The sequence below is a fragment of the Peromyscus californicus genome, unplaced genomic scaffold, assembly GCF_007827085.1.
Source record: "Peromyscus californicus insignis strain IS unplaced genomic scaffold, ASM782708v3 Scaffold_9__1_contigs__length_137607984, whole genome shotgun sequence".
Taxonomy (NCBI): Eukaryota; Metazoa; Chordata; class Mammalia; order Rodentia; family Cricetidae; genus Peromyscus; species Peromyscus californicus.
In genome coordinates, this window is record NW_026294617.1 from 123,806,166 (window position 1) to 123,824,067 (window position 17,902).

The window sequence follows — 17,902 nt, forward strand, 5'->3', positions numbered from 1 at the left end:
TCCCCGGGTCAGTAGAGGTGACGTTTCCCGCCGCAGTTGAGGTCTGCACCAGCAGTTAATAAGCTGCATCCCCTCTTCACATGGTCCTGCTTTGCCGAGGGAAGCAGGTTCTCATTGGCTTGCTGATTCTTCATAGTGTATGTCCTCAGCCAAGCTTTGGCCCATCTTCCTCACTTTCACTTGAATGTGCGTGAGCTGGATGGGCTTCCTGACTTACCGTGTTTTAAAATTTAATAGCAGCAGCTGGCCACTGCGTGTGACGATGACACCACCTCACTGTTGCGAGACTGTTACTTGCTGGAAGAAAAGGAACGCCTCAAAGAAGAGTGGTCCCTCTTTAAAGAGCAAAAAAAGAATTTTGAGAGAGAAAGACGAAGCTTTACAGAAGCCGCAATCCGCTTGGGGCTGGAGGTGAGCTGTGCAGGGCTGCTGCATTGGGCACGGGTGTGTGGGGGAACACTTCCGGATCCCACCTGTCTCTGCTGTCCATTTGACCTGAAGTGTCACCTGACCATCTTACTGTTGTGTGGTCTCTACCCGAGAATACTGCTCAGACACAGGTTTCAGCCAATGGAAAAGTCTTTATTATCCAGCCAGTGACTACATTGTGTGTTTGGGATCCCAGCCTTCCTCAGGCTGAGCCTTTAAGCACAAAAACCAAATCTTGAGTTGACATACTTCAGTTAACAAGAACAGTTAGCCAGAAGCAGAACTACAGAAGCCAGAAGGCAAGGTTAGTACATTTAGAGACTTTCCAAGAACTGTGGACCTTGATGGATTGGGTCTTTCCTTCAGTTTTGGCTGGTGGTGCTGTCCACCTGCTGAGTTTCAGGGTCTGAGTGGTTCTTCCATCATGGAGTCAGCTGTGCTAAGGCCTGGGGCCTGTTCCATTACAGGTAACTGGAAATTGAAGGGGTCTTCTGTTAGATCTTCAGTTCCTTTGGGGCATCTATCACTTATGTACTGTCAATACATGTGATGCAGAAGGTAGTCCAGCAGCATCCTTGTTGAATAGAAAAGAAAGCACAGGAAAAGATTCTGTTTCCCAGTCCTCATAGAGGAATGTATACAAGTTAGCAGTTTGGATTTTTCATCATGTATGTCCACAGGTTGCAGTCTATCAGCAATACACTGCCTCCATAGTGCCCTTTCAAAAATTAAAGACACGGTGTTTCGATATGGTTTTAAAACTCAACCTATACAAACCTATACAAAATATTGTGGAGTGAGACAGTGTCCTCTTAATCTCCAATTACATCTCTTAGAAATAACCAGTGACTTAGAAAAATGTCTATTTGAAGCCGGGTGTGGCGGCACAAACTTTTAATCCCTTCAGAGCTGGAGAGGGTACTTGCTGCTTTTACAGAGGGCCCTGACTGGGTTCCCAGCACTCACAACCATCTGTAACTCCAATTCCAGGGGAGGAGGCCTTCTTTGACCTCCATGGGCACCAGGCAAATGTGGTGCACATACATTCAGGCATCCATACACATAAAATAAAAATCCAGTCTTTAAAAACGGTTAAAATACTATAAAATTTAAAATTCTCAGAAAATTACCAATAGACATTTTTGTTTTATTTTGATTATTTTGGAAGTCTCTGTGTACGCTGGTCTAGAACTTGCTGTCCAGGACTGGCCTTGAACTCACAGAGATCTGCCTCCTGAGTGTGGGAATTAAAGGCATGTGCCACCGTGTCAAGTAGAAATCCTTGTATTAGTCGTTCCCTACTTCCCTTGCTTGCCCCTCCACTTTGCAGTCTTACGAGATTGTTTTCATTGTCCAGGTGCTACCACATAGACCTTCTGCCCTATACTATAAAATGTCTATAAATTCGGTGATTTGTCTGAAGTTGGGGCCTAGAAATGGAAAGCCAGAAAATGATGTTGATAATATGATTATGTGACATTATTCGTTCTATAAACAAATCATGCATTTGAACACATAAATGATGGGGGTCCATCCAGGGCCTCATACATGCAAGGCAATCCTCCTGCCTCCGAGCTAGTCTCGGCCCTAAAATACAGTCAGACTTTGCCTGCCAGGGAGGCTGTATCGCCCTCTAGTGTTTATGTTGTGATCTTTCGAGTCAGACTCTGCGACTGTGTTCCTGCCACTCGTTAGTCCTTTTCTAATCTGTGTCACTGTCTTATGTCACCTTTTAAAAAGAAACATGGCATGGTGACAACCGTTCTGAACACTGGAAATTCTAAAATGATGTTAGAGTGCATCAGCTGGCTGTTTAATTTGAACTTGTAGCTTTCACCTCAAAATTAAAAGGATTATTCATTTATTTTCATTTTTGTTGTAGTTGGGGGCTAGATGACAACATAGCCTATGTTACTTTGTGGTAATTTTGTGGGCCACCCGCCCACATACCTCCTATGGAGGTTTACGGGGTTTTCGTAGTTCCTAGGTTCTTCATCTGGAAGAGGCTAATGACTTTTTCTTCTGCCTGTTTCCCTGTGTTTGACTTGTCCATGTTGTTAGGTGTGTCTGTGGCTGACGGTGGGCTCTACGTTCTGCATATTCTCTTGTTTTAGTCTTTGGGTCACCAAACTGTCTTCAGGATCAGCTTTATTATTTACATCTATTTACGTCAGAATTTGTAATTTCCCTTTTCTTTGTACACTATTATTGTTTTGCATGCATTTATGAATCTTGTAATATGTGTGACAGTCAGTATTTTCAGAACTCTTGAAACATCGTAATCTGCGGTCAGTTTATTGTCTTGGCCTTTTTTCCACTTCTGTGCTTGGTTTTCTTGCTGTCTGGTGACACTTGGTTTCACACTCCCATTTATATGAGTGACAGACTTGGTGCTGGTCATTTAAGGGCTAACACCAATTCCCTCCACAATTGTAAAATCCTTCCATTGAGCCACAGCTGGTCATGTGTCTTTCCAGCTGTCTGAGAACATGTCTGCTTGTAGACACAGGTGAGAGTGACCGATCAGACGGAGATGAGGGAAAGTGTAGTTTAGGCATCCTCTGCTGATGAGGAGGTGCTTGGTGTAACCTGTGCCTGCCCTCTTGTGACTCAGTAGCAGTGACCATGGCAGATGGCTAGAGGACAGAAGAAATGCCTGATGAGTCAGAAGGCTGTTTCCAGGTGACTGACTCGTGAAGCAGGATATTGTTCGGATATCAGTTTTATGGTCGAGAGTGTTCTTTGTGTTCAAAAATTCTTCTAATACTCTGTTCATGGGAACCCCCGGCAATTGTTGGAGTAGTAAGTGAAATCTCTGATGTAGTATTATTTAAATTATTTGAAAGTTACTATCTATGTCTGAGGGTGTTTTACCTGAATGCATGTGTCTGTGCACCATGTGTGCCTGGTGTCTAAGGCCAGAAGAGGATATCGCATTCCCTGGAACTGGTGTTACTGATGGTTGTGAGCCACCATGTGGGTGCTTGGAATCGAATCCAGGTCTCTGTAAGAGCAACAAGTGCTCTTAACCATTACCCCATCTTTTCAGCCCCCATTTTTTTTTTTTTTTTGTTTTTTGTTTTTTTTGTTTTTGGTTTTTCGAGACAGGGTTTCTCTGTGTAGCTTTGCGCCTTTCCTGGGACTCACTTGGTAGCCCAGGCTGGCCTCGAACTCACAGAGATCCGCCTGGCTCTGCCTCCCGAGTGCTGGGATTAAAGGCGTGCGCCACCACCGCCCGGCTCAGCCCCCATTTTTTAAACATAATTTTCTCAAGCATCTTTTAGTTTCTAAGCAACTATTTTGTACAAGATCTATACAGGGCCCCGAGAGGAAAGAGTTGGAGAAGTTCCGGGAAATGACAATGAAGTAATTGCCAACTCTTTGGTTGTTGTTCCCCTAGAGGAAGGCATTTGAAGAAGAAAGAGCCAGCTGGTTGAAGCAGCAGTTCTTAAACATGACGACCTTTGACCACCAGAGCTCAGAAAATGTGAAACTGTTCAGTGCCTTCTCAGGAAGTAAGTGCTCACAGGCCGTGTCCTCTGATGCGCGCACGTCAAGTGCAGAGGCAAGCGTGCAGCCTCACAGTGCACAGGATGATCTATGTGTGGAGCTAAGACTTCGTCCTCGTGAAGCATTTCCTGTTTTTGATCTCTGCTCACCTGTGTGCTCAGGTGCTGGCAAGCAAACCCCAGAACTCAACCCATAATAGGCTCCAGCTCAACAAGGAACAGTGCCCCCGGCTCCAAAATCAACTTACTGATTTATTTACTGAAGTCACAGTAGAGCCCAGAGGAAACCTTGCATATAAAAAGTACTTTTGTGAGTGTATAATAATGCCATGTTTTTGAAGATTAATGATTTTAGGTATTGACCTTTTTTAAGCTAGATCCTTCTATTTGCAGAGTATGTGACAGAGAAGGCAGTTAATACGTTCTTTCTCAAATCCCACTCCAAATTGCAGTGATTACTCCTGGTTGACTGTCTTCATTATGTTTGATGTTTTACCATGTGCCCCACTCTTTCCCTTGCTTCTGAAAAACAGGTTCTGATCCAGACAATCTTATAGTGCACTCCCGGCCACGACAAAGGAAGCCACACAGTGTGGCTAATGGGGCCCCAGCTTGCTCATCAAAACTGACTACATCTCTGCCTGCTTCACCTTCTACTTCAGACATTTGCCAGACACACTCCTGTGTGTCTGAACACAGGTATTTGTTTTGAAATGATGTTTTCACATACTGCTAACGTGGTTAACATTGCATTGCTTAGGAGAAGTTGTTATATATAGCATTTGTGACAGTAGAGGCTTTGGAGAGAAGTTAGATTCTGGTTGCACAGAGATTCCCAGTGTGTGAAGCTTTGTACTCAGTATAGAAGTCTAGTGGCAAACAAGGGAGGATGTGGCTTATTTTACATTTAAAGTATAGACTTATGGACCAGCCATGATGGTACACAGCTTCCCTGCCAGCACTCAGGAGGCAGAGGCAAGTGAGTCTCTCCAAGTCGGAGGCAAGCTCTGTGTACATAGTGAATGTTCAATAGGGAAGGTTCGGAGTCAGTCGGGGCTGCATAGTGAGACCCTGCCTTAAAAGAGAGACAGGGATGACTCATTTCAGGAGTCACTCAAAAATCTCAATACTTTATTTGTATCGAAGGATGCCATTTTGTTAGTTTTTCAGAGTTCATAGTTTAAGTTTCTTTGGTATGCCCATCGCACTGGCATTAAAGGCAGAGAGCCAAGAAAAGCCACTTCCTCATGGGTGATAAAGGAGATTCATGCCAAAGTGAGAGTATTAATGCAGTTTATTCTCTACCACTTCTGTGTGTCCCTCTGACTTTCTTAAATGGTTTCCCAAAATGTACTGTTAGCACAGACACGGGGCAGTCAGACTTGATGTGTTCAGGAACATCTGCTCTAAACCGTAATCAAGGAGCAGGCTGTAGATGTATCCAACCTTCTTATTAAATAAGAAACACAGAACCAATGCAAAGAAGAAAGCCAAGAGGTCAGAGCTAAGAGCTAAAACCTTACCCTTCCTCCTGCGGTGGTCCTACCTCTCCGAACCAGAGCTACCCCTGTGTTAAAGTCTTTATCCTGCCTTCTCATTGGTTGTAAACCCAACCACATGACCGCCTCCTCACAGCCTGTCTGTATAGGCCTCCAGGTTTTCCATGATTGGTATTAAGATTAAAGGCATGTGTATCCAATAATGGCTGTATCCCTGAACACACAGAGACTTACCCAGCTCTGCCTACCAAGTGCTGGAATTACAAGTGTACGCTACCACTGCCCTGCTTTCCTATGGCTTGCTAATAGCTCTGACCCCCGGGCAACTTTATTTATTAACATACAAATAACATTTTAATAAAAAGGAAAAAAAAAGAAAAAGCTTATAACTAATATAAGAAAAACTATATACAAAAGGACAATAACTATATACAATATATACAAGTAATAAATACCTAAACAATGTCTAGTCCATTTGTATTTGACAAATTCAGAGAAAATAATTTCATTATCTATCCTATTTTGGTAAGTCCAAAATGTATCCTAATTAATCTTCAACTATAACTAACTAACCTTCAACTATAACTAACTAATCTTCAACTCCCTCAGAGACCCAAGAAGGAAATAATATTAGCTAACAAAAATAAAAACAGGAAGTGCACATAAGCAACTTCCAAAAAATTTGTGAGTTGACAGAAACAGACAGCTGTCTGGACAGTCACCTGAGGTTTCTCCGAAGTGCTGGGGCATCATCTTCAGCCTATAGGCTTAGCATATCTGACAGACTCATTTGTGAAGTAGGATGTACACAAGGTCAACAGTTCAACCTCACATTGAGTGAGAGTAGTCCATGTACCAGAAACACCTGAATTCCACTAGTGTCATGTCATGATTCAGGATTTTAAATTCTGGAAATTGTTGATGGTTTTTTAATTCAGCTGTCCATTCTTCTTGGCTGTGTATATATGGCTTCATCTCAGCATCCCATTCTTCTCCATATCCCTCTATCAAATGCCAGTCTACTATTGAGAGGCGTGAGCTTAGTTACTCTTCAAGAATAACTGTTTCAGCTGCTGTTCCATTGCACATCAGAGGCCATCGGCCCACTGCCTGTTCAGCTGCCTTCGAAGAAAAGGGCACTGTACCTTTTTCGAATTGCGAAGGCCACTTCAGGGATGGTGCCATATTGTCCTGGCCTCTGAAGATGCCTTTTGATAAAGCCATAACCACACTTGTTTTGGCAAGAATCAGTAATCCTTTGTTTTATGTCCTGTCTGTCCATTTTGTCCTGTTGATTCGAGGATACTTTGTTGTCTGGTGGCTAACTTTTGCCACAATGAAAGTTAACTCCATATGCAGTTTCTTCAATGCCCATATTTTCTCTGAAGTAGATTGGTACTGCCAGGAGCCGACATGTCTCATAGTCATAACAAAAAAGAAAAATTTTCTAAGTTATTAAAACATTTTAAATGCCATATTCTGTACATCTCTGAAGGGTTTGAAGATAACCTGTCTATCTAAAATATATCTACTCAATCTTGAAAACATACCTAATATAACTACAAGTTCTATTATAATATCTAACTACTAACTTTCATTTCTTTATATCCTAATAGTTGGTAATAACATTCAAGGATCAGAAAATTGCATTACATTGTTAGATGAACGGTACAATTAGAAAAATATATATAACATTTTCTAACAATATCAATTTCAATATATATAATTTGTATACAATATAAAACAATCCAATCCAATGTAAAGTATCTACATTTTTCTTTTCTTTCTTTCTTTTTTTTTTTTAATAAGAACCTTAAATCTAATCTCCTTTGCTTAGCCTTTTTCCTAACCCTTGACAACAACTTGTAACCAACCCCCCTAATCAATGAAAATTATCCCAGACCCAAAACCCATTAAAAGACCAAAAAAACCAACCGCCCCACACCACCTCTTTGGGAATGTGGGCGTCGTATTCTTGAAATTGCTTCCTGCTGGGTATGGGCGAAGGTATCTTTATCCTGAAAGAAAAATTTTAGGTTAATTGTCAAATTCTAGGAAAGGTAAATATATCCTTCGTTATCCAGTCTGTGTATAATGCCAAAATTCAGGGTTTATCTCAAATCCTTATTCAAGTAGTCTTTGAGACTGGATCATCTCAGCTAGCTCTCTCAAAATTGCTCTGAGCACTTTGTAGTTCAAAGCTGATCTGTAGATGATGTTTGTCAGCTTAGTGATGTTATTATTGTCCACGTGGAATTGTTGTTGTTGTGGGGCCCCATCTTCTTCCTGGAGACTTCAGTTGATGTTAGGCTTAACCGTGATTTCCTGCAAAAAACTGATAAGAGACTCGAACACAAAGACTATATATGCGACTTTTTAGAATTAGTTAGTACTCTATATGACCATTTATATCTTAACAAAGTTTAAAATGTATATATATCTATAATATCTATAGATTATATATAGATATTATAGATATATATAATATCTATATATATTAATCTTGTAAATTTTGATATAAAATTCATACTTTAAGAAAAGTTTAAAGAATCAGAATAGAATCAAAGAGTTGAGATTCGTAATAGAATAGTCCCTTAATTAATTTGGCTTTTCTCCTGTCCCATAGCAGAAGATGGCTCTTTTCTTCTGGCATGATACAGATAGTTTGCATTTTCCTTTTAACAACATGCTTGAGTTTAAAGAAGGAGAGAGCCATTCTCCAACTCCAAAGTCAGCTTTAAATTTTAATTGAACTGGGACTATTAGAAGTTAAATAGTGTTAAATCTTTAAAGAAAAGCAGAAACAAACACTTAGGAAGACATAAAATTTTTTTAGATAACATACCCATACACCATTTCACTCTGTTTCTTAGGATAGATGATTTGTTCCTTTTCTTCAGTTGTCTCATTTGTACTTTGAACCACTTTACTTAAATTTTCTGATTTGTAACCCGCCTTTCCTTGTTTGTTGGCATCTGTATAAAATGTACGAACTCCAGATATGGGTTTTTTCCTCACAATTCGAGGCAAGATCCAATCAGCTCTCTTTATAAGATCAATTCTATTGCTGTTAATTTCTCCCAAAAAATTACTACAAGCTTTTTGCCAAGCTTCATTTTCTATCCATAATTTTTCAATGTCCTCCTTAGTTAAAGGTACGACAATTTCTGCTGGTTCTATTCCTGCTAATTGACGAAGTCTCAATTTTCCTTTCCAAATCAAGTCAGAGATTTTTTCCACATAAGTTTTTAATTTTTTATTTGGTTTATTTGGTAAAAATATCCATTCCAATATAATATCTTCCCTTTGCATTAATATTCCTGTTGGGGAATGCCTAGAAGGTAAAATAACCAAAATGCAATCCAGCTTTGGATCAATACGATCTACGTGCCCTTCATGTACTTTCTTTTCTACCAAGGCCAATTCTTTCTCAGCTTCAGGTGATAATTCTCTTGGACTATTTAAGTCCTTATCACCTTCTAAGGTTTTAAACAAATTATTCAGTTCATCATTTTTTACCCCAACAATAGTTCTTAGATGAGAAATGTCTCCAAATAATCTTTGAAAGTCATTAAGAGTCTGTAGTCGATCTCTCCTAATTTGCACTTTTTGAGGTCTAATTTTTTGAAGTTCTATTTTATATCCTAAATAATTAATAGAATCTCCTCTTTGTACCTTTTCTAAAGCAATTTGTAATCCCCAGCAAGGCAAAATTTTCTTTACTTTTTCAAACATTCTTTCTAAAGTATCTGCATTTGAATCAGCTAATAAAATGTCATCCATATAATGATAAATTATAGATTTAGGAAATTTTTTACGTACCACTTCTAATGGCTGTTTTACAAAATATTGGCACAAAGTTGGGCTATTCAACATTCCCTGTGGGAGAACCCTCCATTGAAATCTTTTAACCGGTTGAGAATTATTATAAGTAGGCACTGTGAAAGCAAATCTTTCTCTGTCTTTTTCTTGTAAGGGTATTGAAAAGAAACAGTCTTTTAAATCAATAACTATGAGAGGCCAGCCTTTTGGTAACAGAGTAGGTAAAGGAATTCCAGATTGTAAAGAGCCCATTGGCTGAATTACTTTGTTAATTGCTCTAAGGTCTGTTACCATTCTCCATTTACCAGATTTTTTTTTTTATAACAAATACAGGAGAATTCCAAGGGCTGGTTGATTCTTCAATATGATGAGCATTTAACTGTTCTTCCACCAGCTCTTGTAAAGCCTGGAGTTTCTCTGTTGTTAAAGGCCATTGCTGAACCCATACAGGCTTGTCTGTTGACCATTTTAAAGGTAGAGCTGTTAATGTTTTTGGAAGATTATCAGTTGTTGTGCCCTGTTCTTGTATGACATGGATGGCTGGTGAGCACTCATTAGAATAATATCTTTTAATATTTGTCTCAGAAACATGTACTAATTTATGATTTGTTTCTGAGATTGGAGGGATATTAATCTGAGTATTCCACTGTTGTAACAAGTCTCGACCCCACAGGTTCATAGCTATGTTAGCCATATATGGTTTTAATTTTCCTTTCTGTCCTTCTGGACCTATACATTCAAGCCATCTTACACTTTGTTTCACTCTAGATAATGTCCCAATTCCTAAGAGTTGAATGTTTACCTCCTGAAGAGGCCAAGTTGGATGCCAAAATTCTGGTGCAATTATGGTAATGTCAGCACCTGTGTCTACCAGACCAGACAACAAAACACCATTTATTTTTATTGTTAGTTTTGGTCTTTGTTCATTAATAGAAGTTTGCCAAAAAATTTTCTTTATGTTTTTTCCTGTATTTCCTATTTTCTCTGTTTCATCATCTCGACTAACATGATTTATTCCAATAGACATTTGGTTATTTAGTCGCTGTTATTTGTTATTTATTAGTTATATATAATTATATATATATATATATATATATATATAATTAGTTATATATATATAATTAGTTATTTAGTTTCCTCTACAACTGCAGGAAAGGTTTGAACTGGATTTACTGTGGGGGCCTGCCTGAGGCCCCTCTGGGAGTTTCCCGAAGCTCGAGGCAGAGGGTTACCCTGTCTGTCCCTTGTTGATCTACATTCGTTGGTCCAGTGTTTTCCCTTACCACACCTTCTGCATACTCCAGAAGGAAGGGGCATTCTGTTGCCAGTGTTCCTTGAAGAAACATTATTTCTAGGAATGACCTGTTTACAATCCCTTTTCAAATGTCCTTGCTTTCCACATCCAAAACATCTAACATTGCTCAAACCTTTTGAAATTGCTTTTCCTACCCACATATCATCATGGTCATAAGCCTCTACATTAACTGTATCTCTAATCCAATCTTCCAAAGGTGCAGATCTTGCCTTTAACGGCCTGATTATTCTTTTGCACACTGCATTTGCATTCTCAAAGGCTAAAGATTCAATTATTATCTGACTAGCCTCTGAATTCGGGACCATTTTTTGTACTGCTGAAGTCAATCTTTGTAAGAAATCTGTGAAAGATTCTTTGGGGCCCTGTATAACCTTTGTAAATGACTCAGTTTTTTTTCCTGGTTCTTCAACTCTGTCCCATGCATTCAAAGCTACCGTTTTACATAGAACTAGGGTTTGGACATCATATGAACATTGTGTTTGTACTGAAGCATATTGGCCTTCGCCAATAAGCTGATCCTGGCAGACTTGTATTCCGCTATCCCTCCATTGTCTTTCTATATTTTTAACCTCATTACTGAACCATATTTTCCACTGGAGATTTTGTCCGGGTTCAAGAACAGCCTGTGCCAATTCCCGCCAGTCCTTTGGTAGAATCCTATTACAAGTTGACCAGGTGTTTAACATTTGCTTTACATATGGGGAGTGCATGCCATAAGATGCTATTGCCTCCTTAAATCTTCGTAAGTCTAACATTTCAACTGGAACCCAAGTATTTTGTTCATTCTCTTCATCAGGTAGCTGCTGTACGGCTACTGGATAAATTAAGGGTGATTGTGTGAAAACTGGCTTTCTTTCTGTAACCTTATGATCCAATTTTGAAACAACTTCACTATTTATTTCTTCTGTCTGAATTTGAATTTCTCTATAATTCATTTTTACCGGTTTAACAAGTTTTTCTAAGACTGTTATCCTGGCACTTAAGTTGACGATCTTTTTAAATAGTAAAATGAGGATAAGAAAAGTAATAAACTGAATAATTCGATCAATATTAATCTTTTCATATAGTTGTTCCATTGTCAGAGTGCCTAAAATTTCAAACAAAGCCCAATTTTCTTCCAATGTACACATAAAGCCCATTTTTTTTTTTAATGTAGAAAAAAATTCTCTTTTAAATAGATATGTTAATTGACTTACCAAGTCTGGGTAGAACAGTAGAATCCCAGGGAATTTCACAGCCACCTGGTGTTCGAGGTGTGAATCCAGCGAGAGAGAGCGAGAGCGAGAGCGAGAGCGAGAGCGAGAGCGAGAGCGAGAGCGAGAGCGAGAGCGAGAGCGAGAGCGAGAGAGAGAGAGAGAGAGAGAGAGAGAGAGAGAGAGAGTGAGAGTGAGAGTGTAGCCGCTTGAGCCGAGTCAAGCCTTGGCTTTACAGGCAGGGGCCCTGTTCAGCAGGGCAGGTCTGAGTTGTTTGTAGCAGTTGCAAGTAGCTCCAGCTGCGGGTCAGTCAGGCCTGGGCCCAAGCTAGGCAGCCGGGCCGCCCAGGCTGGAAACCGGACCTGCCGCCAAGCCAAGCCAAGTGGTTTTTAATGAATTCTTGTCACATTGGGCGCCAAATGTAGATGTATCCAACCTTCTTATTAAATAAGAAACACAGAACCAATGCAAAGAAGAAAGCCAAGAGGTCAGAGCTAAGAGCTAAAACCTTACCCTTCCTCCTGCGGTGGTCCTACCTCTCCGAACCAGAGCTACCCCTGTGTTAAAGTCTTTATATAGAGTTCCTGTCCTGCCTTCTCATTGGTTGTAAACCCAACCACATGACCGCCTCCTCACAGCCTGTCTGTATAGGCCTCCAGGTTTTCCATGATTGGTATTAAGATTAAAGGCATGTGTATCCAATAATGGCTGTATCCCTGAACACACAGAGACTTACCCAGCTCTGCCTACCAAGTGCTGGAATTACAAGTGTACGCTACCACTGCCCTGCTTTCCTATGGCTTGCTAATAGCTCTGACCCCCGGGCAACTTTATTTATTAACATACAAATAACATTTTAATACAAATAAAATATCACCATAGCAGGCGATTAGTTATTAAGATTTACCTTACTTTTTCCAGGAGTTCAATCAATGTGCTGAATATAACTCCTGAAGAAACTAAAGCAAGTGAGGTTGGACGAGAATGTACAAATCAGAAATGGAGCGTGGTGTCAAGACCTGGCTCACGGGAAGGTTGCTACAGTGGATGCTCCTCCACCTACACAAATTCTCACGTGGAAAGAGACGACTTACCTTAGATGCATAGACTGCAGTGTTCTCACTAAAATCTGAATTAAACAGGGTGTATCATAAAGTCAGTCATCTAATTTAAGATGGTCTGGGTTGTTTGTCTGGACTTCCCAGTCTTCCCCCAAAGAGCTGCAATGCTAAGCAATTTAAAAGGATGCAAAAGCTTTGGGTGTGTGTTGGTAGCAGAAGCAGCTGGCTCTGTGAACAGAGGAATGTATGATGTTTGGATGAAACAGAAGCACTAGAATGGATTTCCCTCCCAGGTATTGAAAATAGCACTTTTAGGGGACTGATTATTGTAAACATTAAATTTTTTGTCCCAGATATGGTTGGCATTGGAAGTTTAGCCTTTACTTGAATGTCTACTGTAGATTTTTAACAAAGCAAGTTCTATATTTATTATGTTTAGTGTGATTTTGAGATTACCTCTTTCATATGTTTTACATAAAGTGAAATTTATGTATGTTCTGTACATAGATATACATGATTATGTTAAGAGGCTTTAAAGTTTCAGGATTTCACACAATGCTTGAGTGTAGTATTTCCTGCCAATAAAAATGTTTTCAGTGGCATTGTGTTTACAGGTGTGTTAGGACCACTGCACACGACAGTTAAGATTTTATTTTTAAGCCATCTAGGCAATAAAAATTCAAAGCCACTCCATGAAAACTGAGTTCGGATAACTAGAACTACTAACACTACATTTTTGAGATTTTTAAAACATTATATTTTATTTTATATATGTGAATGTTATCATTTCTAAGAGGAATATTGATTATGGAGTAATGGGGGAAGACAAAAGTATCTTTGAATAACAATATAAGAGCATTGGTTTAAGATATTTGGATGATAAAGGATATTTAAGATAGCTGGATGGTGATATTTTCCTTACCAAATGTGTGCCAGTACAGTAATATCTGTACCAGCCAGGGCTTTATATCATTGCCAATAATTTTGTAATTAAAAACTTTTCCACTAGCTACTACTGCTAAAGAAGTGAGACGGTGTAAAAACATTGACTTTTATAATTGAGATGTGACATTCTGGACACTCTGTGTCATTTCATTTTCAGAACAGTCTTAGGCTCTTTTGTCTCTAATGTTTCTGCTGCATGTTTCTTCATGAGAAGTATATTACTATTGATAGAGATGACGGTAATAATCAAAGTAGACCTAGGCCCAGGCTTCTCCTGGATGGATTTTCATCCCAAAGCTTTTAAGTGCCTCCCCCGCTTAACTCTGCACATAGAAGCCTACGCAGCAGTCCTTGCTCAGCGATGCAGGTTAGCCCCGTCTGCCTTTCTCTTTCCTTGCCTCTGTGTGGCTGTTGCATTAAATTCATCATGCTACCAAAAGAGAAAACTGGTGTTGTCCATTCACTCTGTGACTGTGAGGTCATGCAGCAGCAGCAGCAGCAGCAGCAGCAGCAGTCATTTGTCTGGGGCTGGTAAGACAGCACGGCCCCATGAGGCTTTGCTGTTGAGAAAACGTTCTCTTGCTACCAGCCATGCTCACAGTTCCAGGAGCTAGCTTGAGAGTGTGAGCCACTACCTTCAGTCTGGTGTGTGATCACTTCTTCACTCTTTAAGATGTGACATTTCAGAGACACTACTGTAGTCCAGAGAAGGAACCCAGCTGGGATATAATTACCTTGCTGCTGAAGAAGGCAATCAAAGTTGTGAAGTAGTTACTGATTATTTCTACCCCACATCCCCACAGGGCTCTGTCTCCATGACAGCCTTGACCAGATACAAACATTGCTGGTTTTCATCATAACTGTGCTGTATTCCATGAGGAGGGGTTTCTGGAAAGAACACCTGCTTTTTTTGCTGTGTTTGCATTTCAGCACGGGCTGAATTCTCATACTGCAAAGAAACCCCTGAGACTTTCCAAGGAAAAACCATAGAAGGAAGCCAGATCCCTTTGCTTTAGGGGTGTGCACGAATCTGCCAAGAGCTGCACATCCTCCTAGCTCTCTTGTTTGCTGCCCACTCCAACTCTAAAATGATCCCTAATCACACACTTCCCAGAGATGGGCCAGAGGGATGTGCTGGAAAGCATGAGCTGCCAGGAAAGCTCCCCGAACTCTGCCCTTTTTTGGCAGGCATTTGCAGTGTGCAAGCAATACAGCCATGCTGGTCTCATGACTCGAGCGATAATGCCAGCGTCCCTTGGTTCAAAAGCCTCTTGGTAATCATATGTGCTTTACCAATATTGTTATTGTTTGTCAATATGGAAACCTGAAACTTTGTAACTCAAGTTGGTTTTTACATACTTGACATACCCATTTTGAATTTTCAAAGCTTACAATTGGCTCTGAAAACTTGAGATAGTTTCTACTCTTAAGTAACTGTTACTTACAATGATTAAAAACTTAATAGAAAAATCAGTGATGGGAGAAAACCATGGCTAAGATTTAATAAAGGAGTATTTTCTTACAGAAGCAAATAGTAAATGACTTGTTTACAGTACTATCCATAGCAAGTTTTTTGCCTCATTGTATAAATGAAATACAATACGTTGTTTGGGAATAATTCTGTGGTTCCTATCCCAGCTAAGTAGGATTGTCCAGAGGTTTTGTAATAACCTTATTGTTGTGGGAAAACATATTCTATGGTGCACGATGAGAGAGGGCTTGAAATCCAGTTTTAACCTCCCCTGTGGTCCATCTGAAAGGCTTTGGAACCCCAGGGGCAGCTTCTAATGTGTGGAAGCTTGGAGCACTGTGAGTTAACAAAGCCCTTCTCTGATTGCCCTGCTGTAAAAATTCTTAGAAGTATATATACCGGTGCAGAACATGTTCTTGGGTTGAATCGTGGAACTTCAGTAAATACACTTTGCTCTATGTTCGTGTTTACTCTTCCATTCAGTAAACATGGGCGGAGGGCCTGCTGTTATAACGGGGTTTGTCATGTGTCATGAGGGCCCAAGGATCAGAAGATGGGCATACTCACCAGATCGTTGAGAATCCCTGAGTTGAATGCCAGTTGTCAAACCTCAATTGTCATATAAGCCAGTGGTTTGTCAGTCACACATCTGGACTGTCCCAGGTCCTCTTGCCCATTTCATAACAGTAGCGATGCTTGGCTTCCATGAATCCTGCTGGTATTTCCTGTGGGATGCACTATGGAATACATTTATTGGTTTGCAGGGTTTGTTTTTCACAAATGTTGATATGCAAAGCAGATAAGACTTTATCCCCACAGGGGAGAAATGGATTATCATCCAATAGAAACAAAGCAAAGATGTGAGCAAGCAGGTGAGATCATGAAGTGGGTGATTTTAGTCTGTTTTCTAAATTGAGTGTTTGGTGATTTTTTTTTTCTCCTGGGGCTGAATGTAAATTAGAATGGAATGAACTACTGACTACTGATTAAATGATTTGATCTAAAACCACCAGTTGACTAGTTGAAGTTTTATTTTTGTGAACCCTTAGGAATAGCACATTTCAAAGGGTTCGGGAGATACTGTTATGCCAGTGGCATATACAGACTCACGTCAGTGTTGGCCTGTTGAAAACTTTGGAATATCTTTATCAAGTGTACCATTTAACTGATAGCAATATTAAGATCTGTTGGGAAGTTGTTAAGTATGGATGGATTTAATTAAGCGGCACATTTCTTCATTGGAAGAAGGGACAGTAATACTGACCTTAGTTCTCAAGCTCTGCCAGCTGAAATGGTAGCTCTTGTTTTCTGTCTCTGATGCCTGTGCTTGAGCCTTTGCGGAGTTTGAGGGTGGAGTAGATCCCACGACACATAGTGAAAGTCACAGTGTCATAGAAAAGGCTCCATTCCTGGAAGGCCTGTGTGGCTGAGGCGGCCCCATCTTCATCCCAGTCAAGGACATGTTCACATCATGAAGAGCCGACTGGTGACTGGTGTGCGTTCTTGTTAAGGTCCAGACCTGAACGTCACCTACAGCCTGACTGGGAACAAGTGTGGGGGAGGGGGGGGTAAACAGCTTTTTACAGTCAGCCGTGGAATGTCCTTGATCCTGACACTTCTTCCACTCAGTCACTACAAAAGCACAATTCTGCAATAGGTTTACTGGTGACTATGGAAGCTTCAAGGATTCTCTATCTTTGGAAGAAACATTTATTTTAAGGCTCATATTTTAAAATCTTTGTCATAACAGATTTAAAAACGTTTAAATGGTATTTTACCTATTATTAAAATACAGTGTACCGAACACATTTTGTTTTGGCTCTTTCAGTAGACCTCTGAAAGAATATTGACACCCTTCTTTTAAGATTTAATAACAAGCTCGTGTTAAATGAGAGCCCTGGGCCGCAGAACTAGGGAGCGTGGAACCAGAGCACTGGTGTCTCCCGGTCCCCGACCTCCTGCCTCCTCGGCAGTGCCACGTGGAACCGGAGCACTGGTGTCTTCCGGTCCCCGACCTCCTGCCTCCTTGGCAGTGCCGTAGTTCCCAAATTGTTTTTAAATTTTTAATTCTTGCCTAGTGTGGACTCACGGTAACCCTGTATGTCTGACGTTCACTTGGTGCAGAGATTTGGTGAAGTGCACTTCTTAGCCTATGTGGAGCCGAGTGCTTTGGGAAACAGTAACAGATTTTAAACACTTTTCTTTCTCTTTTCTCTTGAAAAGCCTTTTTTTCACGAAAGGTAAAAGACCTACTTTTTGGTTATTTTATTCTACTTAAGGAAAGAAACATATAATTGCTAAAATCTGTTACTTGGTGTCAGTGAAATTCAGCTTTTCAAACAAAATTTCACTGGAATGCCTCAAAGGAAAACAGAAATCCAACATCTGGCCACACAGTGCTTGGCACATTGTTGTAAGAAGTAAACAGAAACAGTGTGCTGGACTTTGAAAGACTAGCGTGGACCCTGTCTTTCTATGGCACTGTTGCTCATTTTGTCAGGGAAATTTTTTGACACAGGACACAATTCATAAGCGCTTCCAAATTTAACTTCGCTCTTGTAAGGCGCAGAAAGATCGGTAAATCTGAGGTGAACTCTGGATTGGCCGTAAGGACCAGAGAGACAAGTGTACCTATCCCAAACACGGTGGCTTTTGTGT

At 40.3% G+C, this 17,902-nt stretch overlaps 1 protein-coding gene across 4 annotated transcripts in view; it reads left to right on the plus strand.

Moving 5' to 3' along the window:
• The window catches only part of Ssx2ip (SSX family member 2 interacting protein), a 48,925-nt gene extending 32,672 nt beyond the window's left edge, over positions 1-16,253 (plus strand). For 3 of the 4 annotated variants that reach the window (XM_052730155.1, XM_052730154.1, XM_052730153.1), the window contains 4 exons: positions 238-411; positions 3,830-3,944; positions 4,472-4,637; positions 12,689-16,253. In XM_052730155.1, coding sequence (XP_052586115.1) covers positions 238-411; positions 3,830-3,944; positions 4,472-4,637; positions 12,689-12,866 — 633 coding nt within the window. In that variant the 3' untranslated portion in view covers positions 12,867-16,253. The remainder of the gene's footprint in view (positions 1-237; positions 412-3,829; positions 3,945-4,471; positions 4,638-12,688) is intronic. The other variant, XM_052730156.1, reaches the window with a different exon arrangement.
• The last annotated feature ends 1,649 nt before the right edge of the window (positions 16,254-17,902 follow it).